General features: G+C 39.0%; 1 protein-coding gene and 1 long non-coding RNA gene across 3 annotated transcripts; one reads left to right on the top strand and one right to left on the bottom strand.

Moving 5' to 3' along the window:
* Positions 1-25,228, top strand: LOC116040721. Its single transcript, XR_004102742.1, has 3 exons — positions 1-167; positions 23,897-23,907; positions 25,107-25,228. It is a non-coding gene; the product is annotated as an uncharacterized LOC116040721 (long non-coding RNA).
* LOC116040720 (keratin, type I cytoskeletal 18-like) lies at positions 24,089-27,985 on the bottom strand. 2 transcript variants are annotated; one of them, XM_036008056.1, is made up of 8 exons: positions 27,704-27,985; positions 27,470-27,670; positions 26,316-26,398; positions 26,083-26,239; positions 25,694-25,858; positions 25,222-25,347; positions 24,591-24,814; positions 24,089-24,263 (listed from the first exon to the last, which is right to left on the bottom strand). In XM_036008056.1, the coding sequence occupies exons 1-8, from the start codon at positions 27,881-27,883 to the stop codon at positions 24,134-24,136; spliced, it is 1,266 nt and encodes a 421-aa protein (XP_035863949.1). In that variant the 5' UTR covers positions 27,884-27,985; the 3' UTR covers positions 24,089-24,133. The 2 variants fall into 2 exon arrangements, with proteins under 2 accessions (XP_035863949.1, XP_031142162.1); XM_031286302.1 differs by having other exon boundaries at positions 27,470-27,985.
* Between the last annotated feature and the right edge of the window lie 2 nt (positions 27,986-27,987).

Here is a 27,987-nt window from a genome sequence, read left to right as displayed (position 1 = left end):
TTACACTTTACTTGAAGGTATCTACATAAGAGTGACATGACACTGTCATGAACGTGTCATAAACATTATAAACAAGTCATAAACATTTATGACATAACACTTCTGTCAGTAAGTGTAATTCGGTTTTTGTCTGTTAGAGTTAGGGTTAGGGTTCATGTGTCATGACAGTGTCTTATGTAGATACCTTCAAGTAAAGTGTTACCAAAAATTCTCTGATAGTTGAAAAATGCTTTCTACTGTAACAGGCTACCAACATAAATGACCAAGTAGCCTGTTACTCAGACAGACTAATCAGCCTGATGACATACAGTCATGCAAAGTTGTTGTGCAAACATATATAACAAATCTTTTTGTGCACATTATAGTCATTGACAAGACAATTTATCTCTCCTCTGAGCCAAATTGTTAATTTCAGAACAAATAAAAACACTTCTATTGTGAAATGCATTTTGGGTTTCCAGAGTCATAAAATGGTCACGGTAACCATTTTAATACCCAATGATTTACACAAATAATTTACTACAAACAGTTTTTTATCTATTCCATGCTACCCCTATTTTACAAATAAGTAGTAGTCTAACCTACCGCCACAGCGCTGCGGAGGAGGGACTGGCGAGTCCACACAGCATTCCGGGATGGGAAAAAAACATACACTGGTTTATTGGCATTTCTTTAAACCAATCACAATAGTCTTGGGCGGTGCTAAGCGCCGGACGGAGCAACGGCGCCTCTGCAAAATAGCCTCGGGAAGGAACTTGTTTTGGTGGAACGTGTGTACGTTTAAAAGTTGTTTTAGTCGTGCAACAGAAAACTCAGATAGAACAGATAGTCTAGCTAGCTGTCTGGATTTACCCTGCAGAGATCTGAGGAGCAGTTAACCATAGTCCTCATACATCAACCAGGAGTTTAAAATTAAAACACAAAGAAAGCGTAAGGTAACGGATATCCGGCCTAAATGAGTGAAATCCGGCGGAATTTCCGTCGGCAACAGAGCAATCCCGGAAGTGGAACGTCGTGGATATAGACTAAAAATGTAGTATAGCCCAAGGATACTGTAAATAGAGATGTATTACTTGCTGTAGTTCACGGTACTTACTGTACTTATACACTGCTAATTCCACTGAACAAATTGCACTTCATTTCTGCATGGTTGATTATTAAACCACTGTTTTTTTATATTTTCCCTTTTAAAACTACATATTCCAGTGGACGAACACAGTTATATATATATATATATATATCTACATATGTTTTTGTTTTTAACTTAGTCACACTCATTATTTGAGAAGATAAATGTCTAAATAAGAATACAGTATATTTTAAATCTAATGTATTGACGTTGATTCCCAATAAACAGAATTAAAAACAGAACATTGATCAGTTACAAACTCCTCTTCTCAATCTCGTCCTTTAGACTATGCACAGATTTGATAAGTTAACAAAACTATCTCACCACACCAAATATCAGCTGTCCTCCTCAGCAGATGGAGTTTTCCTAGTTGCCATTAAATTGTTTAAATGAGCAGCTTTACCGTCCATGTTGGCTTAAAAATGGAAATTGAATTTCCTTCTTCACCTTTGAGACTGTCGATGGGAAAACCATCTACATCTACTACGTCAATTACAGGTGCAACGATTGGTAGATTTATTGCTTCGTTGATTGACAGGAAATTAATTGGCTACTATTTTAATAACCGGTTAGTCATTAAAATCTAACTTGTTCAAGCAAACACTCCGGACATTCTTTGGTTCCAGCTGATTTTCTCTGTTTTTATATCATTGTAAAAAAGGGTTTGGACTGCTGGTCGGGCCAAACAAGACATTAGTCAACATCACCTTGTGTTATGGAAAATTACAATGGCTATTTCTATTGTTTTCTGGTATTTTGTAGACTCAATGATTAATAGAGACAATTATCAGCAGATTAATTGATAATAATATGAATTCTTAGTAACAGCAGTGGGCAAACTCCGTCTGCTCAGGAGGATAATGTGATACAAATCGGAAGCTCCAAAACAGTTAGCAAATGGACCTTTTGTCAACTTTTGTCTTTTCAAAGTCATGAATGAATGTAATGAGTAAAGACAGAACCTCCGACTTTTTGAAGACACAGCAATTTTACTTTGATGAATTTTTACATGTTTAATGTTAGGGACTATGACAATGGTGTGATCTGAGTGCACTGATTGAGTTGTTTGATCTGTTTGTTGTTTTTCTTTTTTTTCTTTTTCTTGAAAGTATGAGGAATGACATTTATGTATGTAATTCTTCAAATTGTTTTTGTAAAATCAGGTCGGAACATTTCGTTCTTACCTGCCTATGTTATACAGTCTATGCAGAGACCAGAAGAGCAAGTGTGCAACAGTGACATCTTGTGGAAGAACTCAACACAATATCTCTCCACATTCTGTGGACAAACATTTCTACTCAAGCATCACTAGGGAGCAGTGTAGGCAAAGAAATCAGAAGAGTTACTCTTCTCCTGCTTTCAATTCAATTAGATTTCTACTTCTGAAACCACTGCATGAATTCATCATACCATCATAATTATTATTGTCAGCAGAATGTGTGTGTACAATACAGGTATCGGTAGAATCCAATGTGCTCTAGGGCAGGGGTCTTCAACGTTTTTTAAGCCAAGGACCCTTTAGCTGAGAGAGACGGATCAGGGACCCCTTACTGTAAAATTGAGTTGCATATTAAATTTACAATACAATAACGTGTAGGATAGCCTAAATTCTTTATACCTATCTTTTTAGTGCATATAGAATACTAAGCTATTAAAATAATTGTTGGCATGATTCTATAAATCATGTTTTATTGTTAAAAATACATGTTGTACAGTGGATTAAATATGTCTGGATGGCTACCTTAGTGAATACCTTACCTATAGGCCAGTTTTCACAAATAGGCTGATTTATATTTGCTAATAATATGTTGGATTCATTCATTTTTTAGTTTTTAAAAGAAAACTTCCAAACAATTTCAATCATTTGGAGGCCCCCCCTGCAGGAGGATCCCATAGTGTTTGTCCTCCCCATCACTTGATTTTTGAGTTACTTTGACCTGTTACATTTATAGGCACTCGTAATAAATCATCATCTACTACATTACGTTCTTATTTCTCTTGTTATAGGAAAGAATAACATTTTGTGGCTTTAATCTGGTGACTGATACCAGCTGCTGAGTCAATGTGTCACAGGATTGTCAGGTTCATTTCACTTACTGTCATATGATGGTTATGTTTCTGTCTGTGTGTGTATATTAATAGATCCATCACATCACTCTTTCATATGCCACTGTCACACATCCCTTGCCACATCCAACTGGTTCTGCGAATGCTCTGTTTGGCACAAAACTTAACCATTGTCTCTCTGGCAACAGCTTCCAGTTTCGTCTGAAAGACAATGAGGGTTCATGCAAAGGTATGGAAGCACATTTCTGCCAATGTGATGACAAAAACAGAAACTTTCTCTCAAAATAATGACTTAGTATCTCAAAATATACACTTAGTTTTTAAAATAATGATAATCTTTTTCTTAAAATAATGAGAATTTCTTTCTTAAAATAAGGACTTAGTATCTCAAAATAATGAGAAGCTTTGTTAAGATATACTAAGCCATTATTGTGACATACTAACTCATTATTTTGAAATACTAACTCATTATTTAGAGAAACCAAGTCCTCATTTTGAGAAAGTTTCTCATTATAATGATTTAAGAGGATTACTTTCATCACATTGCCGAAAATGGGCTTCCATACATGGATCACGTCTGTCTGAATGGGAAAATCTACAATAATGTGTTTATAGGGGCCAGTATCTGTGTGAACATGAGAGTAAATCTTAAAGAGGAGGCCCAGAGAGAGATAGAAGAAAAGAACACCAGCTCAGGATGATTTTCCTACTCCTCACAGATTTTTCCTTCTGGTCATCAAAACCGAAGCCTGAGAGTCTTAGTGACTCCCAAACAGTTCAATCATTGTTTTGACAACAGTGACTCCCCCACACATTCCAGCAGTAGCTACGGGACCTGAACTACTGTAGACAGTTTGATATGGTTTCATTAATGTACCGCCAAGTTTTACTTTCAAAAATGACCTGACTATGTTTAGTGCTCACTCCTAGACATTACCTATGCTGTCTGGCTAATCATGCACTGGACAAGTCTCCAGCAGTCAAAAGAAAAAAAAGGGAACTTTAATTTAACAGCGACTGAAAATTTTTACTGTACTGAGGAGAGAGAATAAGAAATCCATTATTCACCCAGTTAACTGATATGTTTTTGCAACGGTAGTCAGTCACATGTACAGTTACTTCCCATTCATTTCTTATTGTCATGACAACGCTTGAAAAAATGCATGCCAGAGTTAGTGCCAGACAGGAAATAACCTCTTTCTTATTTGCGTGACTGAGACATACAGTAAGAGAGAGAGAGAGAGAGAGAGCTTTGGCACTAATGCAGATGAAAATGTGCTTTAATAGATCAAGACAAAGTCATGAATTAGCAATGCTGGGGTTTACACTGCACAGTAGGCGGCTTTGTGAAGCTTGACTGCTCTTTAAACATTGAACTTTCAAGTTCTATGACCAGTTCTGGATCACTGTGTGTAAAGCTTTTGTTAGCGTTTCTGGTGATGAAAGACACTGTCTTCAATGTGACTAAGACTTTCATTTATTTATTTATTTGGCAGGGACAGTGCACAAAGCTCCTTAGCAGTACCAGAGTTAGCTATAAGTTAAGTTTCATCTGTAGTCCCTGGGCAGGAAACAGAAGACATGGCATTTTACCTTTCTGAACACAGTACTGTTTGTGAAAGTAATTCATACATACATACATACATACATACATACATAAATGTGTTGATGTGTGTGGCATGGTTTGTTCTGTATCTGTCCAATCTCAAGTTTTTAATTAGTTACAGGGATGATCCTTTTTGTGTCTTTACCTCTCATTTGGCAATAATCTGTCTAACCGAAACACACATGGAGCTTGGAAAGACATAAATTATTGTACTATGAATATACCACGTGTGTGTGTGTGTGTGTGTGTGTGTGTGTGTGTGTGTATGTGTGTTCTTGTTTAACTATATTCATGGGGTCCAAAAAACGGGAATACAGTATACTTGTGGGGTCCTGACAGCTTTGTGGGGCTAAAATGCTGGACTCCACAACTTTAATGAGCTGTTTGAGGGTTAAGACTTGGTTTTAGGATTAGGGTTAGAATTAGGTTATGGTTAGGGTAAGGGTAAGGGTTAAGGTTAGGCATTTAGTTGTGATGGTTAAGGTTAGGGTAAGGGGCTAGGGAATGCATTATGTCAATGACGGGTCCCCACAAAGATAGTGCCACGCGCTATGTGTGTGTGTGTGTGTGTGTGTGTGTGTGTGTGTGCAATGTGTCTACTTTTTTATGGAGATTTTCCCAGAGTGGTTTGGCTCTGTCATTTTTTCCCCTACGCTCTTTTTCCAAAATTGAACTTTAGCAGAGGCTTGTCATATAGTAATATGCATCCATAAACCTTATTTAGATAAACCCAGACTAAACTAAATTCTAACTGCTTTTTTAAGGGAGTAATAGTGATTTAAAAATGTAAAATGTAACCGTGCTGTGTTAGCGACAAAGCTTCAGTCATCGCCTACTAATTGAATTTTAGTCCGACACTTTCAACAACAGCTCATATTTAGGCTCATATCAAACCTCATCAGCTCATCTGTTTTTAGACCCTCACATAAAAGCTACACAATAAGTGACGGTGTATTGTACCTGGTGTAATGATCATGGGAATAAAAACCTAATGATGTGCTGAGGTGTGTTCGAGGTTATGGTGGCAGAAGGTGCCACAACTGTCATTCCACAATGTCAGCTCTGGTCTGTGTACTCTTAGTAAACACACTATTTTCATTTTTTTTTTAAAGCTGCACAAATCATAATTCTTTTCATTGGATCAAATAATTAGACATTTACATTACATTTAATGTGAAAGGGTTCACTCCTAGTGATAAACCCAGAGATAATTATCCCCCGACTCTGTAGACCTAGGACAGTAAACATTACATTTAGTGGATGGCCAGAAAACAATACTATTGCCAGATGAACATGTGGATATTAACCCTAGAGATTATATACAAAGACAATGTTCTTTTGCGTCCAAATGCCAACGTGTTTACAGTATGGTTAGGGTTAGAAAGTAGCGGTAATGGCAAATAATGTTAATGCATGGTCAAGGTTAGACAACTAAAACACTTGGTCTGTGTTCAAATACTGCTCACATACTGAAATACTATTCTATTTAAACTAAGAACGACGTAAAATGTAGTATGTAGTGTGTTTTCACTGCATAGTATGTGGATTTTGTGTACGCGAAAATACCTAGATGTATACTACATTAGCAAGAATTAGAGTATGAGACCTGAGCTTACAAGAAATACTCAACCAACAAGTTCATTGCATTGCATTGTGTCTCTTCAGACTGTCCAAAGGCAACGTTTTTAAAAAATAAGCATATTCATCATTTTGGTAAAAATTATTTTGCCAAAAAAATGTATATATGTCACAATTACAGAGAGTCATGTCTCCAAAACTACTCCGCACATAGAAGGCCCCCTGCTGGTTGTACTACAGCACTTACCTTTCAAAGATAAGCATAACATAATTTTGGGGAATATTTTTTGTCAAAAACATTTAATATTTTAATAATTAAAAAGAGTGGTGTCTCTAAACTTTCCTCACAGATAATTAGTCTTCTGCTGGTTTTACTACAGCACTTACTTTTTAAAAATAGGCGCATCATTTTGGGGAATATTTTTTGCTAAAAAAATGTAATGGGAGTCATAGAAAAACAATATTCCCCAAAATTATATTATGCTTATTTTTGAAAGGTAAGTGCTGTTAGTACAACCAGCAGGAGACAAGTTATAATTGAGGTAAGTTTGGAGACACTACCTTATTTAATAATTTAATTAATACATATTTTTGTTGTATCTCTTTTCGCTGTTGTAGCCTAGTTTGTAGACGGTCCCTAAGCACTCGTCGTTCTGCAGTCTCACCGCCGGCTGCTCGTAGAGACCAATGTTATTTCTCCAGGTTGGAGGACGGCTCATTTTGATGAAAATGAGTTTGTAGCTCGTCGTTAACCTTACTATGTTAGGAAAGATGCGTCTTTTCTGATTTAATAACATTTCGCTATAGAGCAATTGATCCCGGAAGTTGGAATCTGTGAATATCTTTCTAACTTTGCACACGTTTATAAAACCGAGGGCATGGATTATGAATCCGTGCTCACAGTTTATGAAACCGAGGGAACGGATTTTTATTCTGTGCGCGCGGTTTATTTTATTTTTTTCTCAGCTGACCCCAGGGGGGCTCTGTACAAAGGCGAGGCCGACGGTTTCAATAATTAACCATTGCATAAAATAATTATGAATGATGGCGAGTGACGTTAAGGTTAACGTGGGAGCACACATATACTATCGTGTGAACAATCTGCTGGTAATAGCATACTTAATCAGTCATATCATAAGCAGTATGCAGTACATACTGATTGAGAATCAATGTAGTATGCGATTTTGAATGCAGCCCCTGCTTAAGGTTAGGGAAAAATTGTTGTTAGTATAAAAGCAAACGTTAATTTCAGGTTTGTAACAGGACACAAACTCCAGGTAAACTGCACACGAAGAACGCACTACTTCCTGTATTGGCACAGAATGCTGGCATCCAGTACTGACTGCAGATGCCAGTATGATTATGCCTCTGGAGCGAAACATGGCTTGATTTGAGTAAGATCTCTGTGTGGTTCCTGGCAGAATCATCTCTAAAATTCCTCAGCATGAAGACTCTCAGAAAGACTCTTTGCTGAACTTGAACTGAAGGGCTTTCAGAAATTCAGATTCACCCAACCACATTACCCCCTTTCGACAAGCCAGGCTGCACTCTGGCCAAGCAGTGAAAGAACTATATTGTCTGCATCCTTTTACAGTATGTTCAGAACAAATGAATCAGCTAAATTGTTCTAAAGGTTGTTTTTTTGTCTTTGTATTAGATTTTGGTTGGAAGAATACAGTATGGCCTTTGTATTAATTGAGTTACGGAGTCAAGCACGATTACATTTTGTCAATGAAAGGCTCTTAATGCTATGCTTGTAATCCAACTTCCTGTGTGAATGTGGACATTCATGTGTATACGTTAACACTTTTAAACCTGCAGGTGTCCAACATTTATTACAGATGGGGCTATTTGTTGCAGCATCATCGCATGAAACCCCTCAGAAGGCAGCATTACATAAGGCAAGCAGACAGAGAACATGTTTGAGAGAAGATGGTTCCCTCGCACAGAACAGTCAAACAAACTCAGCTGATTTATCACCACATAAAAATGACAGAAAGAGGAACTCAGAACTTTTGCAGTCGTAAGCAGTCAGCCTGTAAATGTAAGAATATGTGTTACTGTGAGCTCTGACAGGATCACACACAAAATGATTACGGTAATGACTTGGCTCCTGCACAATGGGAGGAGATACCTACAGTATATGCTAACAGTGGGTTTAATACAATGCCAAGGACAGTCGCTTGAAATAATGTCCTTTTGCTTATTTCTTGTTAAAAGGAATAGTTCAACATTTGGGGAAATTTGCTCATTTGCTTTCTTGCTGAGAGAAGATTGATACCATGTGTAACTATGGAGCTAGAACCAACAGGGCCACGAGAATAGCTAAAAATGAGATACAGCGTGTTAATTGTTAGGTGTATTTATGAGCTTTGGAGTGAGCCATAGATTGTATACAAGAAGTGGTTGAGCCACCGTGATTGTGAACTACCATTTCAAAGCATTGAGTTTTGCTGTTTGGCCATCGGCATCATGGTATTTTGGAGCTAGAAGTAAACATATTTGGAAGAGAGGGTGGAATAACGTTTTTAACTAATGCTAGTTAGCTAGCTTGGTTAGCAGGGTGCATCATAATTAAGTTACCTGTGATTCTAATTGCGATGCTATCAAAAATGCTATTTGGCTAGCAAAAAACAGACTTTAAACAAAATGTACTTACCAGAAAAAATAAACAGTCGACTCCTTAGAGTATTTTTTAGAACAACCCAACACTGAACAGGAATTGTTTAGGCATCCAAAATGGTACAATTAACTTTAATGAAGTGAAAACACACTGTGAAAGGGTCAAAGTTCTAAGAAGTGAACACAGACAGGGCCCCAGAACACGTTAGCTATTTAAATGCACACAGTGCCATGGATATGCATCACTAAGCTTCTGTCCTGATTGACAGGTTGGCGTGTAGCCACGCCCTAAAGCATACCATTATCTGTTTTATGTCTATTTAAAATAAATGGGACCATAATATACTAAATGAACATCATGCTGTATTGAAGAAGACCTGACACTAGCGATTGAGATTATTCACTCCTTATGAAAATGATTGCTGAGGTAATAAGTCAAGTGAGATATAGGGTCATTTTCTCATTCTACACATGCAGACTTCTTTTTGCAACCAGTTGAGTCACCCCCTGATGGCCATTAGAAAGAATGTATTTTTAAGGCACTTCCGCATTGGCTTCACTTTTTTTATACAATCTATGGAGTGAGCCAGACTTCCTGTTTCCCCAAGCTTCCTGTTTCTAGGCTAAGCTAAGCTAATTGACACCTAGTTCTATACATAACTGACAGAAATGCGAGTGGTATCATCCTTGTCTTCTAACGCTCAGCAAAAAAGCGTATTTCCCAAAATGTCAAACTATCCCTTTAAAAATTGAAAAACAACTGTATGGTCAAATACAAATATGCGAACTTCCACTTGCTCTGACAACATTGCCATATTGCTGGTTAGCTTTACAGTGATTCCCCGCAGAGATACAACTTGTTTGCCTGTTCATTATGCATCATCTGAAGCAGTTCAAGTGAAAGGCTTACCATCGCAGTAAGTCCTTTTAATTAACAGCTACCATAATTCTATCTTCCATTGTCTCAACACTTTTTCAAACTATCTCCTCTCTTTCCTTCTCAACTCTCCCATCTCTGTCTCCGTCTCCAAACCTCTTTCTCTGCTTTTTAAAAAAAAAAATTATAAACTTGGCAAGCAAACAGGTCTCATGAGGTTTTCCAGAGGTCTGGCTCACGGAAATGTCAGTTTGGTTCATATTCTGCTTGAAGTGAAGAAAGACATGAATCAGAAAAAGAAGGAATTAGATGTCCCGTTCATAGCTTCACATTTATTTAACCCTGATTTGAGTCTAATACTTACAGTTCCTGACTACCCTAATAAAACCTGTCCAGAACAAATTACAAATTCCTAAACCAGATAAAACATTTTATTATCCCCAGCTGGTTCAAATTAAAAGTGGTACGTTTAAATATTTTTGCAGCTGATAAGACCATTGCCATGTTTAAGGGTTACATCACTTGTGCACATACAAATACCGTGTGAAGCCCTCAGGTCAAGGAAAGCCTGTGGGATTATAGTATTTTACAGTGATGTCATTGGGAGGAAGGTGCTGGGTTGTACAAACTGACATCATCATTTTGGAAAGATTTTCCAAACATTCTTGTTATTGTTTCATTAAGTGACAAACTTACACTCTCTTTGAGACTGGTGTACGTCATGCAATCTAATTTTATTAACTCTGGGTACAGATAATCACACTACTCAGGAGGAGAAACAAGTTTTTTATTCACCTAAATCCTTCAATTGGTTTCATGAGACACAGTCGTAAGATCCAGCTATTTGTTTTTTTAAATCTCTCATTTCTTTAACATGTCAGTTTGTTGTTGTCTGACATGCCCGGGCTTTGGACAGGGATTGTTCTTTGCTGGTCGGAGACAGCAGACAATGATCTCATCTTAAAGTTGGGTCTGCATTATCCAGCTACCAGTCTCCACATTCTAAGATTGGGTGAGGTCCCATAAAACTTTGTGTCTTAGGTGTAGACGAATGTCCTTTTGTCTCCATTATTCACAGGATTAGGGAAAGCTGTGAGCACCAATTTTGGGATTTAAAGTATTACCATGTAGGAGGTGACTGGTTTGAAATAAATATTCTCAGGATAATCCTGTCCAGTGATGGAGCTGAATGAGAAAAAGCTAGATACCTATAACATAACTAACAACAGACAATGCATACTCAGGCAAGAAGCCTGAAAGAGTCAAAGTCCTTATACTGTTATTCAAGTGAAGAACAGAGAAAGACATCTAGTCATGCTAGTGGCTCATTGTGAGTGAGGCTGTACTAAAAGCCACTCTAATCAATATTTTTGAGGATTAAATAACTACACCTGCTGTGGAAAGTGAATTTGAAACAAGTGAACTACTGTAATACGTTTAACTGAGATGAACAAAACCATTCAAATTAACAAAGTGAATAGCAATTTACACCTCAGCATTAAGCAGCTAAAGAGTGGTGGAGATCAAAAACAGAGCAAAAAGAAGAGTGCAAATTGGACTCTCGTGAGGTGGACACAAACACTGAGTGAATGTTAATCTTCTGTGTCTGCTGGATGTTTAAATAGGCAATTGCTTGCATGTTAGCTATATCTACTTTACAAGGTATTAATATGTTAATACTGCCCCCCGTGTGGCCAAAAATCAATAAATATACAAGCTAAATGCTAATGTCAGCATGATAACATGCTCACAATGACATTATTAACATGCTGATGTTAAGAAGGTAATTTTTGTCACCATCTTAGTTTAGCATGTGACCATGCTAATATTTGCTAATTAGCACTAAACACAATTCATGTATTTGAATGCAATTCATAACTCTTGAGATACTGCATTTCACTTAAAACTAAAAATGTCAACCTCATGATGGCGCAAGATGAAATCTCAAGGGATCAGCAAAGAATTCAGGATTCATTCTCTCCCAATCGGGACCATGATTGTGCCAAAATTTAAAAGTAAATTGATCCTACAACAATTGAGATATTTCAGTCTGGAAAGTGGTAGACCAACAGATGGGCCAAAAACCAAAAGGCAGCATTACTATAATGTGTGGATAAGTGTTTCTTCTACTTTTTTATTGTCATCACACATCTGGTTCTGTGTTTTGGGCTTTGGTGACTTGAAATGGGTCGGATAGTCTGTCGCTGTGCATCGAACCGAAAAGCTGAAATGTCAATGCTGTCATATCTATTTCACAGTTAGAGTCACATTTTGCGTCAGTAGCGAACTCAATACGAGGTTATTCCTTTCACACTCTCCTAGTGGGAAGCACCACACTTAGCTGGATTCACCACTCTGCTCTTATAAGGCTTGTTAGTGTATCCTATTTGGCATCCTAAATTGAGCACAGAAGAGGATGTGATGATCTGTATGCAGAGGTGAGCCAACTCTCCAAAAGGCTCACCAGATTAGGTGAAGTCAGGACAAATCTTTAAAGGGTCAATTTAGTGAGCTCACTTGACAAGATGCCTTTAAAAATGAGATCACTGAAGGAGTCCCCCTTACATAGCCTCATTCCTTTATGTATCCAGAAGCACAAAGCTGGCCCCAAAGACCACAGGAAGTCCAGAGCGCTATTTGGCCTGCTTATGTAAGAACACAGCATTTGGGCCAATACTAAAAGTTTAAAGCTTTTTACGAGGCTGTGATCAGGCTGTTAACTGTAATTTCAATGAATTTCCTCTCACTCTTTCTCAGTCTCTCACGCTCTTTTAAAGTTGTTGCTCGTTGTTTTAAGGACGTGGTTGCACAGTGAGATTAGGGCATGGAATAGAGGAATAGATCAGTGCCTAGTTGTGGTTTTACCTCAGATAAGCCCATAACTTTTCATGTGTTGTGACTCCTCTACTGTAGCTGTCACGTCAAGGTACTCTCCCGGGCCGTAAATGTTTGCCAGAACAGATTAAATCACTTGTTTTACAATGTCTCTTGTATCCACATGCCTGCCCTGTATCAGCTGGATTAGTTAATAATTACCAGACCTGTGTTTAAGAGAACTGCAAGGTCTCATCGTTTACCTATACCTTAACTGCTTTCAAAGATCACCTGCTCACAGGTATGTGCACTTAAATGCAACGACTGTTTCTTTACGCCAACCCATCCTATCTCCCTCATTAGTCACAGTTCTTTCCAAAGCTCCCGTGTTGACCTTTAGCAGCATTTTGTAACAGTCCAGCTCCATGTGGGTGAGAGATAAACGCCGGATTCCCAGTAGCAGCGAGCAGTGAAAGGCCTTTTTTGGTCATATCACAGTAATCTGAGGCCAAATAAGCCAGCTGCTGGGAAGAACTCTGTAGACTCAGCACTGAGCTGCATTAATGCTGCTTGACCTACCACTGGCAAAATGTATCGGCATGCGCTGTCTGTCTGAGAAGGGCTGTTTTGGAGATTTGGATCAAAGAAATAGTTTAGATCCTGATGATTAAATTAGGATTTATAAAATAGTAGATTTTCTCTCAAGGGGCATGACTTCTTAAGAATTTTATTTGCTTTCTTGTGTCTTGTGTAATGTATTTGGCAAATAATTTGAAATAGATATGACCAGGCTTTTGTGGTTCTCTCTGGAACTCCACAGACACAAGGGGGGAGTGAAGTGCTAATATTTGCAAATCATAACTATGTAAACTGGCTTTTGACTACAGAGTCCTATTAATCACGTATTAACTGTCCATCATCCGTCTCAGGAAGGAAAATCATGTCAGAGAAGAGTGTGCTGCCCTGTAGCACTTGAAATCCAGCAGTACATCCTGTATAGCACTTACAGAAGAAAGAAACTGTGGCACTTCCTGTCTGTTAGTCATTGCTAAAAGTGGCTCCCTTGGGGAGATCACTTCCACTGGAGAGGATGTGCTAAAGAATAGGGGAAAGGGTGGACATTTACCACAAGATGTTGATAGATATTATTATTTGACCCAGCTGAGGTAGTCCCACGCAAATTACACATAAATAAAGTACAATCCCATATCACCATTTCACATACTAACTAGAACCTAGAATTTTGGATAAACTGGGAAATAATAACAGAAGTCAAAAGGCAGAAGTCCGTTGGTGTGTCTACTACAGGAGTTAGGAAGCTCTCCTGCATGACTGGTCTGCAGAGGACTGTGATGGGTTTTGTCACGCCCCCCCACTTTGTAAGGTTATGGGGAGGTGTCAGTGTGATGACAGCCTCTGGCTGGCCTCTGTTAACACTGTAGATTGACCGTTGGATACAAATGCACACACAAAAAGACAAGATGGGACGCACACATGCTCTTATCTAGATTCAGTTACATGTACACACATCAAGGATTATTATCCACTCTTCACTTCTCCATATGCCATCCATCTGTTAGGCACATGATTGTTCTAGCTGCAAGAAACTAAACAAACCCCCAAAAGTCATTATTTGCATCATACAATCTGACAGTGTTCTCGTCTTGTCTCGCTGTGTTACCGTGGCAACCGAGTAAACAAAGTGCAACAGGATCCCTGAATGAACCTAACCTTTGACCCACAACTGTACAACCAGCAGCCAGTCTGATTCATTGCTGCTCGTTTATCTCCGTGCCTTTCATTTAGTTTCCACTCAATAGACAAATAACCCCAAAACATCCTTGGTAAACACTGATGTCAGGTGATGGCCTTTTCTTTTCTTTTCTGAGAATATATGAGCAAGTAAAAGGTTTGAAAGAGATACCTCTTCAGGAGTGGAATGCGGAGGAGACCAAGGACTTTTACAAAAAACAACAAACAATGAGCTGTTCAGAGTGTTTTAATGCTGGATTAGCGGCCAAACCTATTGCCTAATTTCGCTAGACCACCACCAACAGCATCGCCTGATATTGTTCCTACTACTGTGTTCTTTGTCATATGACATGGGAACTTTTTGATGTTGGGTAACTGTGTGCATGTCCTACCTGTATTTAACAATCTCATGTGAAGACTAAAGGATAACAAAAGGAAGACACCACGGCCACAGCACACAGTACCAATGTGATCTTCATATAGTTGTTCTATGTTTGTTGTCCAAATTTAGTTTCAAAGTCAGTCTGTTGGGTGTTTGGTTGGTCAGTCAGTCCAAATTTGTACAGACATTCATGGTCCCCAAAGGATGAATCCTACTGACTTGGTGATCACCTGACTTTTCCGAATTTTGACAACTATTGGGTGGATTGCTGTGAAAATTGGCACTGACACTTGACACTCATGTTTCTTTCGGAATTGTTAGAACTAGTGCTGTCAAACGATTAAAATATTTAATCGTGACTAATCGCATTAATGTCATAGTTAACTCGCAATTAATCCCAATTAAGAGCACATTTTTATCTATTCTAAATGTCCCTAGATTTCTTTTTGTCCAATTATTTTTTCTCATTTTAATGCTCTTATCAACATGGAAAAGTGGATCGGCTTGCTTTGTGCTTTTGTCGCCTGGCTTTGACGAGGGGGTGGAAAATTCACACCAGCTGTGTGCTTGGCCATCAAGTGGTATTTCAGACTGGACGTGCTGCGATGGTAGCTCAGTTCACAACGACAAAACACACAGATCACTTTGGTCTTGTCAATGGAACCATTTGGCAACTTTTTAAAAGTAAACTTGCCATTCAGAATCTTATTGGCAACCATTTTGGCGTCTCATGCTCGCTATCCACTCAAAACGTAACGTTAGCCTACTATTCTTTGGCCAGCTCGCAAGCCCAAACAAGTGTGTGCTAGGGATGGGCGATACCACACTTTTAGGATTCGATACGATACCGATACTTTTTCTTGCATTTTCATCAATATCGATACCAATACCGTTAATTTCTTATTGGCAATTTTTGTCAGTAAAAATATTACTACATTTAAGACAAATCACAAGACAAATACAGACAAAATTTATTATGGTCAATAATAAAATTAAAATTAAAATAAATAACATAAATATGAATGAAATAAATTAAATATGAACAAAAACATACACATTTTCACTTTTCTTATTTCTCAAAAAAAGAAAAAAGACCAATCTTGGTAGAAAAAGCTAAAAGGAAAAAAAACAACAACAAAAAAAACTAATACATCATAACAATGTTATGTTTCGAACCTCTTTGTAGAAGTAAACATGTAACACTTCACTGAAGCAAAAACAAGAGGTCATAAAGATCATAATAAACTAGGATTTCCTTATCCTATAAACCTGCATAAGAAAGACAGTTGTTCCCTGAGAAAATGAACTTGGAAAAATGAACTAGAAACTGAACTTACCAGTTTTTTGTTTCATACGTTTTTTAGTACTTGATGGGCGAATCGGCCGATCGGTGTGTAAGCTATTTAAAGGGGCTGTATTCATATTCAGTTCATTAATATAGCGGCAAACACATATTTTCTATGTAAATATATAGCATATATGAGCAGAGAAGTCACTTACTGTTCTTTGTTTTGATAGGTGTGGAAATAGATATTTCACGCATTTGGGAACGGTCTGTGACAGCCATGTGGAGGCAATCTCATCCCATTCCTTACTTTTATGACACATCCTTTATAAAGACAGAATGGGGCTAAACATAAACATATTCCTACCCAGTCTGTTGGGAATGTAGCAAACTAACAAAAACAAATGTTATTATGTGGGAAACTACTAGATAATAACCGATGATTCACAGGGTCTTTGGAGACCTTGTTCCCCTCTAAACTCCTCCTGGTTTTACTACTAACCATTAGAGAGAAGCCTCAGTAGTTTAGCTTCCAAAGTCACAACCCTTGTGTTCCTTGTTCTCACTCTGCCTCATTTACTGACATTTAGATTTCACACGGGAAAACAAGCCAAACCTTTTTAAGATTATGTTACATAGGTCTTTTGTATCCTCGCAAAGGACAGACAAATGAGGCGTGCAGGTGTGCTTGCGCGTTTTTGTGTTTATGTGTCACACCTCATGGGCATGCTGGTATGACAGAGGGTCATTCCAACCTTAACCGACTCTCCCTTCCTGTTATGGAATTCCTCCCGTCCAAAAAAAAATCTCTTTTCTATTGGCAGTCATTCAAAAATCTAAAAATGGTTTTAATTGGTTTTATCTATTTCTTCAACCAAACCTTTTTTGTCCTGAGTTGACATTGGGAGAAGATTAAAATGATTTAAAAAACCACATTATAAGTTCACATCACATAAAACAAAGAAAGAAAGATTTATTTTTTAAGAGAGGATTTGAGAGACGGGGTATCTTTCAAAAGGCCCTGCCAGATTCAAAATTCATATTTTGTGCCCAACAAAATGTACTCCAAGAATGTCTAAAAATTCCATACATTTTATTTAATTTTATTCTATAAAATCATTACCATACTGTAAAAATCAACATTTATATGAGCATGAAAACAGCTTGTTCACTTGTGTTTAGTCTTTCTGCTTACTGTGGGGGGACTTTAGTTACCTGACCTGCCTGAAGAAGGAGTGCACTTCCCCTTTTAAAATGTCTTGTGGGTAATTTCTTCTGCTGTAATGTTAGTCATTTCCAAAGAAGAGAATGTTTACTTGGATATTAACTTCTTAAAGCCATGATCTTAAAGCCTTCTTCTTAATATGTATGTTTCTATGGCTTTTAGGAGGGTACATTTTATACAGCTGAGTACCATTTGGCTCCAAATGAGGGGAGATTGATGCCACCTGGGAGATAATTGCCACCTGGGTTAAAATGGCACTAATTCCAAAGATCCGCCCTCATTGGCCACAGACAACAGGTGACAGGGTATGAAGTGTTTTGGAAGACAGCAAACTTGGTTGTTTTCCACTCTCGTCGAATATGGAAGAAGGCCAGTGTTTTGTGTACCTGGAAGGTTTTTTTTCTCTCACACTAGTTGTCTGCAAACGACCATAACTGATAAACCCAATGAAATTGTTAATGTTTCTTCTTTTCCGTTTTGTGGCTGGTCTGAATCATGTATTTTTTCAAATAAATGAACAAAAATATAATAAATTACCGAACAAACCTATTTTGACTAAGTGCATTTTTGAATTCATATTTTGATTGTCTGTCACCTTAGTTTCACTTAGTACACAACAAAACAATTTACATATTTACTGTATACCAGTTTTGTAATGTGTGAAAATGAAGGATGGTGTGTTCTATCACTCACAAAATGTAGAGTTTTGTACAAATCTATCTAATGTTCCATTGTCCTTTTGTCTTTTGGGCACAGTATCATGAAATTGTTAAATTATAAAAATGTATTTAGCATGCCCTCGCTATATTCTGTGTGGATTGGTCTTATAATGAGCTGTGCTCTGGTCTGCATGCCAGGTGAACAGAAATATTTTATTATACTGTATCCTCTCATAGATATATTTAGGTATACCGCATTGACCGCTGCTGATCATTGGAGTGATACACCTACGAGGCCGCCATATTGGGAGGGACAAGCTGCGCCTCCTATTGCGTTTATGTCTATAATGGCAGGAGGTCTATCCACAATTCAAATAATTATTTCTCGCTGAATTTTTAAACGATTTTCAATGGGTTTGCTTTTTTTTAAACGTCAGACATTTATTTATGATACAGAATATTTTGTTAACTTACAATTGCTGGTTTTTATACCAAAATACCTTAGCTTGTGTTTACAGTTACCACATGCGGCTCAGCCTCAAAGCTATAGTGCGTAGTTTCTGTTGCCCCCCCATGAGGAATTCTAAGTAATGACAACAAAACTGCCGGTGCGTCCACATGATAAAAGCCTTTTGTGATCGTGTACTCCCCCATCCCCTCCTCCACACAGTTGCTAGTGGCCAAGGAGGACACAGAGGATTAAAAAAACATGATGGACTCTTCAGAAGAGGTAATTATCTTCGCTTGATTTTCTGCGCGCGAAAGTTGCCGCACGACACAATCTTCTGACCACAGCCATACTGAGAAATACAGAGAGAGTTGTGTGGAGCTGATAGTCTTAATTAGCTTTGTAGCAACTGATTTGGCAACGGCTTGAATGTAACGGACGTTCATTAATATAAAAAAGTTACACTCTAAAGCTTCAATATCATTTAAATGGATAAATTATATAAAAATCACCCCTGTATAGTTGTCATGAAGCATGAAATTAGAGATCAAAACCATTTTTTTTTACCAGGCTGTAAACATGTTTTTATTTCTGCTGTGAAGTTGGAATGTTTTTTAATGTGGGGGTCTCCAGGGATTAATTTACCTTGTTGGAGCCATTTATGCTATTTTATGTTATTTCATATTTTGTTAGTATAATTTACTATGGTTTATTATGATATTACCTGGTTCTGTCTGTCATTGCGTTCTTCAAACCAGCGACTTTTAGAAGTGCCAAGGTCTAGATATAAACGGTGGCGTGACCAGGCTTTTGCAGTTGCTGCCCCAAGACTCTGGAACAAGTTACCCCCTGATATTCGCACTATTACAGATGTAGCTCTTTTTAGGTCCAAACTTAAAACGTATCTGTTTAGTCTGGCTTTTAATATGTAGCAGTGGTGTGACAATTTCATTCTTCTGTTTCTTTGTAACTATTTCTGATTTTACTGTTTTCTATGTTCTTTCTTTCTATTGTATGATATGTGTTTTTATTCTTGGTTTCGATGTTAAGCACTTTGGATACCTGCTGGTTGCTGTAAAGTGCTATATAAATAAAGTTTGATTGATGTAACAGAACAAACTTCGAACATAATAAACTTGTTTACAAGTCTGCTGCTGCACATCTGAGACAATCTCTACTCCTGACATAGTGGCTCTGAGCAAAATTGCGTCAGAGGCCGCAATACGCCTTAAGTGGCCACTCCAGGAGCTGCAGTTCAGCCCCAGAGCTGCCACTTGAATAACACACACACAGACATTGTGCTGCTATATTACTAATCACTTAAATAAAAAATGCTTTACCTGACATAAGCTAGCATTAGGTTAATTTAGGGTATCAGGGCAGTCACTGAACTTTATGTTCACATAAAAAAAGGATTAACGTTACCTCGTGATATTAAATTCAACACGTTCGTAACAGTAAAATATTGTACAACACCTTTTTTATCTTTGAAATATTAATTCATGTTGCTTACTTTTGGCATTTTTTTTCACATGAACATCAAAAAGCAGCACAAAAGTCCCATAAACGTAAATGTCTTTTTTTATGAGTCTTCATGATCAGAACGAGGTATATACGGTATCTATACTGTTTATGGTATCCTGACAGCTTTTCTATCATAACCACAGAGCAGAGCAGCACAGTCCCACTTACAGTTTTAATCATTTACCCTTTACTCTGGAATGTGAGTTAGTTACTCATTGAAAAAATGTCAAGGTTAATGAAACCGCTTTGGATAATGTGAATCAAAGGGGGTCGCTTGTCTTAAAGGGGAAAGAAGAATCAACTCTGTTATTTCATGAGAATCTTAGGCAAAGCTGGGTGCTTTTAACTCGTTGAACTCAGCTTTGGAAAAAAACTAATTCTGCAAAGAGTTGTTTCAAGCTGGATTTATCCGGAGAGCTGCACCGCTGTATTTTTAGCTGAGCATAGGTGGTAATCATCTTACTCCTTTGGGTGTACAGTTTGCGACTTTCTGGTCACCAAGTTCTTTTGGTTAGTTTCCACGGAAACCAGACGAATGAGTCACCCAACAAGTTCAGCCAATTCAGCTTCAGTTTGGGATTGGATTTCCATCTCTCTCTCTCTCTCTCTCTCTCTCTCTCCCCACGCTGCAGGACTGGAAAATGAAAATGCGGAGAGAAAACGGTGGCTGGATGGTGGCACACTGCCCAGTTCTGTTCTTCCTTAATCTGCTCTCTGTGCCTTCTCTACATGTCTGCTCTCCCACACTCCTGTTTTCCCTCTTTTCATCTATCACTCTCTTTTAATGTCTTACTTTCTCGCTCACATTCCCTTTTTTTCATCCCACCATCTCCTGCACCTTTTTTTCTGTTGCTCTCCACTGACCTCGAGCTCGACAACTTCAAGCACACTGGCAGCTCAAAATAGTGGGGAGACTTCCAGTAACTGTTTAAAAAAAGTAGATTTTCTGTTCCCAGAAGTCATTTAAGTTTATAGTATGTTTACTAATCTGTCATGTCTGTGTCACGTTGTCAGGGAGCAGAGCATTTACTCGCCACTGTTTGGATTTTGATTGCTGCTTTTAGATTATGAACACTTCCTGTGCGCAGCCTGTCATAGAACAGAGTGTTTATTCTGCCAATTAAGGCGAATCGACTGCAGCTTTAATCAATTATTTGTTTTTTCCACCAGTGTACTTCCTTTCTCGTGTCCCTGCTTTAATTTCTCTCCGGTTACTTTCCCATTACTTTATCCCGCCCTTTGCTCTTGCTGCCCTAATGTCTCCCAAACTTGTCTTGCACGCACACACATACCACACCCTTCTCCTTCCACCACTGGTCCCTGGCTTCTCCCAGGCCTAGTGAGTTGTGAGTACTGAATGACTGATCGACTCACACCCGACAGATGTGTGGGTTACAGGGAAACATCGTGAATGTGTGTCCATGTGTGACAGAGAGAGTGAGAGATGATTCATGGTGTATCTATGTGAAGCCTGTTAACTGTTTTACTAGGGAAAAGGGAAAAAGAGATGAACAGTGGCCCCTTACTTCTGAATGAACTCCTACTTTCCAGATATAGCTGCTGGTAACCCTTTACAGGCCTCTTTTTGTTAACATTAAATAAAATGATCTATATTTCTGTCAAATGAAAAAAAGGAGGTAGTTCATGAATTTCTACATTTTAGGTGATGCAAAGTGCTTGCAACACTCGGTGTTCACTTTTTTTTGGCAACATTTGCCTGAGACTTGGCTGCAGACGTTCAGGGACAAACACATTGAGAATCACCACCCTTCCAGATTATAAAACCATCAGCCACCGTCAACGTGAAGCGCTTGTTTCTGGTGGAAAACCATTTTTGGAGAAAAAAAATCCTGTAACTGATCTTGTAGTGTGTGACCAACCACAATGACGTTAAGACTCCCCCAAGACACAACACAGCCAGTTGTGTAGTGTGAACAGTACAGCGCTCTGACGGCTTTGAAAGTCGTGTAACTTAGCCTTTCGATTCTTTGTTGATTTATGACTAAGCAAAGTGAATCCTCAGAGGGCCTCCCCTCTCCATGCAGGGATAAATGTATTGTTCAGCCAGCTCTTTGTGGGGCCTGAGGAATTACAGGCATGCAGCTAAGACATGCACTTATGTCGCTCTTTTCCCTTTATCTAATCTCCATATATCTCCTATATCTGTTAGTCCCACCATCCCTTCCTTTCAACTCTTTCTCAGGAATTCTCTGTCTCTCTGGTCTGTCTGCACAGCTTCTGTCAGCTAGGCCAGAATACGGAGCGTCTGGCTGCAGGGGGTGGCAGAACCCAGCTGCAACAAAAGCTCAGTGTTAGTGGGGAGAGCTTTACAACCTCACCCACAACAACGGATAGCGAGACTGGCACGAGGAGCCGTTCATAGCAGACACACTGTCGCACGCACTTTACACAGTAACAGCTGTAGGGCATACACATTTGCACTGGAAACTGGCACAAATGATACAACTATTACTTGTTGTCAGATGCAGTTGGGAAACCAGTCTCAATTCGAATCTGGCAGAATGATTGATGGTGCTGTCTGGAATGTTGCAATTGAATATTTCCAAAAACCACGACATTGTGATGATGAATACTGGATTGATTGGTAAAGGTTAAGTTCAGAATGTATAATCATCCCCAACTATCCAAAAATGTCCCAGCCAATTACCAAAATCTGTTGCTCCCCAATATATGAGCTGCATATTAACATAAAGCTATGCAGTGATTCAACTCAGACCCAAAAAGGTCAGTTTATATCAAAGAACATACAGAATTAGACTGACGAATGTGAGTGCAAATAAACAGAAAGCAGAGACACAGGCTTGTTTTGGCTTGGCATGGGAATAAGGGCCTTCTGCCTATTATGGGACAAGGCTAAAGAACTGCAGGTCAGAATGTGAATTTCTCAGAAGCTGGAAGAATTTCCCGCACACACAGCAGATCTGGGTGTGTGGGGGGATAATGGCAGGAGGTCAAACAACCATCAGTGTGGATAACAGGGAAGTTGACTTACATATGTGTGCAAGTTGAAGTTGTAGAATGATATATAATCATTTTCAGCCTTTGTATTTCTGTGTTTTATTGTCAGATTTTAATAGTTTGAGGCTGCAGTTGACTTTAAGGGGTATTCTCTTTGGAAATACAAACAACATTTTGAGAAAACAAGCTTATTTGCTTTTTTTTTTTAGCTTAGAGTTAGATGAGGAGACTCTACTGCCACTTCACAGGGTCGTATAAGTGCCAAAACAATGTCTATGTGTAAGGGACAGCTGGCATGGTGGGACTACACGCCGTAGTGATGCGTCAGTCGACCCACAGGCGGGTTAAAAAGTGACAAAGCAGCCTTCCGGTAAAAGTTATTAATAATTATACCTTAACATGAACTTACTTATTAATACAGAAACAATGCTGCATTAGTCCAACCTTCTCTTCCCCTCTCTCTCTTATACACACAGACACATATGTGACGCAGGGCTCAGTCTGTCTCTGTTCCTCTCTAATTACAATCGCCACTATATTGTGGTTTGTGCGTCGGGTCAGGTGGTTGATTAACAGTGCTGATCGGCTCACACACACTAAACGTTGACGCTGTTGTGTTAAATGCCATGCCTCTTTTGCTCCCGGAATGCCGTCATGCTATGTGAAATCACACATTGGGGCGGCATTAAGCTTGTGTATCGGTGGGCCTTGATTACGGCGCAATTGCAGAATCTCTATGTGAAAGGGGCTAGTGTGAGGTAGCCAGGCAAGCAGCAGAGCTTCCAAGCAATAGTCCGGCACTATTAAATACAACTTGATGTTTTTTTACACAAACAAGTTTCAAACATGTTAATTATTGAGCGCTGGTAGGCAGATTGTGTTACCTTTGGACAGAGCCAGGCTAAATGTTTCCCACTATTGTCTTTATGCTAAGCTAACTGCTGCACAGACATGAGAGTGGTATCAATATTGGGGACAAGGAAGCAAATAATCATATTACCCCAAATGTCAATACATTCCTTTAAGGGAATTATGAATATGAAATAATATGTTTAATTATCAGCAGATAGGCTATGAATGCATAACCGTGATTGTATGATTGTTCAGCTACTCAACTAAAAAACAGTCACAGGCATAATGGCACACTTTTTGTTTTTCATTTTATTTATTATATTCTCCCCAGTTTTTAATTAGCAGCAATCTTTTCACTGGATTTGATGTCCTTGCTCTCTGACACCACTTTGCCATCCACCAGAGTCTGAGTGACTGTCACCACTTTGGTCTGGACCATCTTCGGATCAACTGCATCCTGTAGTCTGGAAAAATGAACAAAAAAGTGAAATCAATGCAAGATTGTTTAAATTTGTCTCAGTATAAACACTAGAATTAAAATCCTTCATGTCCACATGCTGAAATTCAGTTGAACAGTTGAAATGAAAGTGATGGGGAGAGTACTGCATTGACACAGATGAACTACTTTTACTGTCCATATCTACGTTGCATATCTACGTTGCTTCATGTTTGCATGAAGCTAATTTGAATCAAATTTGCAAAAAGCTTTCCTGAAATTAACAAAGCTGGTAGACAGTATTCGGTCAGCTCACAATGCAGAACAACTTTTTAACTCCTTTTCTCATACTCACTTGAAGTCTGCCCCTCCGTCCAGCAGCCTCCTGTACTCGGCGATCTCAGCCTCCAGTTTCACCTTAATGTTGAGCAGCTGCTCGTACTCTCGTGTGTTGTGCTGGATGTCGTTGCGGATCTGAGTGAGCTCCTCCTGTAGCCTCAGGATGATGGTGTTGTACTTTTCTACCTCCATGTTGTAACGCATGTCGATGTCACGCAGGGTGGCCTCCAGAGATGCTTTCTGTCAAGAGGCAAAGAAAGAGCTTGAGTACGCATTTGATTGATGCAGCAGAGAAACGGAATGGCTTCTCTTGGCTTTCTAGCCGAGAGTTAGATGAAAAGATTGGGTAACACTTTACTTGAAGGTATCTACGTAAGAGTGATGTCATGAACACATGACACAGTCAGGACACATGAACCCTAACCCTAACCCTAACCCTAACTTGTCATGACAAAAACCGAATGACACTAAAAGAAGCGTTATGTCATAAACGTTTATGACTTGTTTATAATGTTTATGACACGTTCATGAGTGTCATGTCACTCTTATGTAGATACCTTCAAGTGAAGTGTAACCAAAGATTGATACCAGCCATGTTCGTACGATAATTATGCACTAATTATGTAGAGCAGCACGGATGTTGTTACCAGACTAAGTGCAGACTGCAGTTCAATGTCCATTGCCTGGTACCTCCTCCGAGTTTCAGTGATCACAGTGGTGGCTTCCTTCAGAGCTGTTGTGTTCTCAGTCACTTGGACCTGCACCTCTGTGATCTGGAAACATGATACACATATACATATAGTACATCAAAAAGGCACTTTACAAACACCCAAAATGTAGATTTAACATTTACATTTAATAATTAACATTTAGATTAAGATTTCATATTTAGATTAACATTTAACTATTTATTTTACTTTTATAAACATGTCATTGACGATTGCCTATATATGCTGTTTTACACAAATTTCTTTCTTAAATTTAAGGAAAAATAAGCTAAATGTGAGGAAAAATGAGCTAAATAATCAAACTATATCAGCTATAAAATTGTATCTGAATTTATTTACATTTGGCGGCCCACAAAATTGTGTTTGACGAATATTGACATTGACGGATTACCTGCGATTCATGCCATGCTTTGAGCTGCTCCTGGTTCTTCAGTGCTATCTTCTCATAGCTAGCCCTCATTTCCTCCATTATCCTGGCCAGGTCCTGTCCTTTAGGAGCATCAACATCCACACGGACGCCAACCTGGGTGATCTGGGCACGCAATTCAGCAACATCCTGTTGAGGGGGAAATAGTCAGGGAGTGTTTTCCCAAACGAAGGTTAGTGGGGTCATCCTGTGCAAAGAGTTTAAGTGCAAAACTGAATGCCATAATGGTGAGTATTTATAGTCTTGTTTACAGTAGTATTGGGATTGAATATATTTTTTTTTATCTTTGTTGGATTGGATTAGGCCAAATGCAGTTGTCTTTATATAACTTATTTCTGACCATTGTCTCTCACCATCTCATGGTTCTTCCTCAGGTTGATCAACTCTTCCTTCAGAGACTCGATGTCGCTCTCCAGGTGCATGCGAACAACGTTGGTGTCGTCCAGAATCTTTCTGAGTCTGGCCACATCAGCCTCCACCGTCTGACGCATGGACATCTCATTCTCCATCCTAACGAAACACACTGCGTATCAGATATGTTCCCGCTAGATGGAGAGCCCATTTGATTTTGTAGCTAAACACTCACTTGAGTCTGAAGTCGTCTGAAGCCAGGCGTGCATTGTCAAGAGAGATAGCAAGCTGTGCGTTGCCCTTGATTGTGTCAAAAATCTGAAAGGAATTAAATCATTTTTGTAATTTGTGTAAAATACAAACTCTATAAAGTCAGTGGCAATCTATTCTCTCACAGTCAATTGGATGAACTCCAAACTGTAAGGGTTTGGGACACTTTTTCCGGCTGCTCTAAAAACCAAACGCCCTGTTAAGTCAGACTCTTTTCACCTCAGGGTGATACCGTACACATCCCGGTCTGTCACTGGCCAATATCGGACCCTTCCGATCCAGGATATTAAAATTCAAGGCTTAAACGTCCGATTAAAGCTATGCTTTGGCTGTATTTGGGCTGGGAATTCAAGCCATGTTGGGACACTTTTTCCGGCTGCTCTAAAAACCAAACGCCCTGTTAAGTCAGACTCTTTTCACCTCAGGGTGATACCGTACACATCCCGGTCTGTCACTGGCCAATATCGGACCCTTCCGACTTTGATATAGTATTGTGCAGATGAAAGAACTGCCTTTGATAACATGCTGTAAGTCATAATAGAACAAAGCAGGTTAACTCTAATGGCTCAACATGGTAGTAAAGATAAGAATCAGACTCTAGATAATAAATGTTATGAAAACAGTCCTTATGAGAGATCCATGAACGCTCTGGAGAGCAGGATGTATGATAATAAAAAAGGGCTCCACCCTGAAATGACTTTTGCCCCAACATTAGTGTCGTTTACAAGGGAAGGAAAGTAGATTGGCGACCTGGTCAATAAAAAGTTCTGCATGAAGAGTTCTTTAAAATTAAAAAAAACAAACAAAAGTTTGACGACATCTTTGAACATTAGTTTGTCATAGCTACCTCACTCAGTATTATATTAGAAAACAATGTTGTTCACCAGTGTAAAATGAACAGTTTCTTTACTTGGAGACAGTGCGGAGTCTATAAAACTACACCCAGATTTATTACTCTGCAATCTTTTATATACTGTACTTTGTGGCATTTTGGCATTATGTTTTAAAATAAATGATATAAAGAAATCGTTTTGCTCTCACTTGTTTTCCATTAAGTCACTAGATTTAGCAAGATGCATCCAGTATCATTAAGATTGACCGATTCATTCACTGACTCACCTTGGCCCTCAGCTCTGTGATGATGGCATTGTACTTGCTATAGTCCCTTCCCTCCAAGGGGCCTTTCTTCTCGATGGTCTCCCTGATCTTGATCTCCAGAGTGCTGTTGGCCTTCTCCAGATTCCTCACCGTCTCCAGGTAGCTAGCCAAGCGGTCGTTCAGGTGCTGCATGGTTGTCTTCTCATTCGTGATGGCCAGGGATCCAGAACTGGACCCAGAGGACAAGGATTGGTAGTCATACCCACCCCCCAAACCGCTGCCAACCCGTGTGCCATAGGCCATGGAGATCTTGGTGCCATGGCCACCTGCCCCTCCGCTGACACTGTGGGCGTAGGAACTCTTCATCTGTTGAGCTGGGTTTACGGAATGGAAACCAAAACGTTGAGAGGACTGCCGTAAAACAAGGGGCTCCATCGCTAGAAGTAGTGTGCTGATCAATCAGAGGAAGAAGCGGTGCGTCCTGGCTCAGAGGGGTTTGGCAGCTGAAAGTGGAGGACTGTGGAGAGTCCTCTGGTCTT

Source organism: Sander lucioperca, chromosome 12 (genome assembly GCF_008315115.2).
Source record: "Sander lucioperca isolate FBNREF2018 chromosome 12, SLUC_FBN_1.2, whole genome shotgun sequence".
Taxonomy (NCBI): domain Eukaryota; kingdom Metazoa; phylum Chordata; class Actinopteri; order Perciformes; family Percidae; genus Sander; species Sander lucioperca.
The sequence above is the reverse complement of the archived record's forward strand: the minus strand, read 5'-3'. Positions and strand labels throughout refer to the sequence as shown.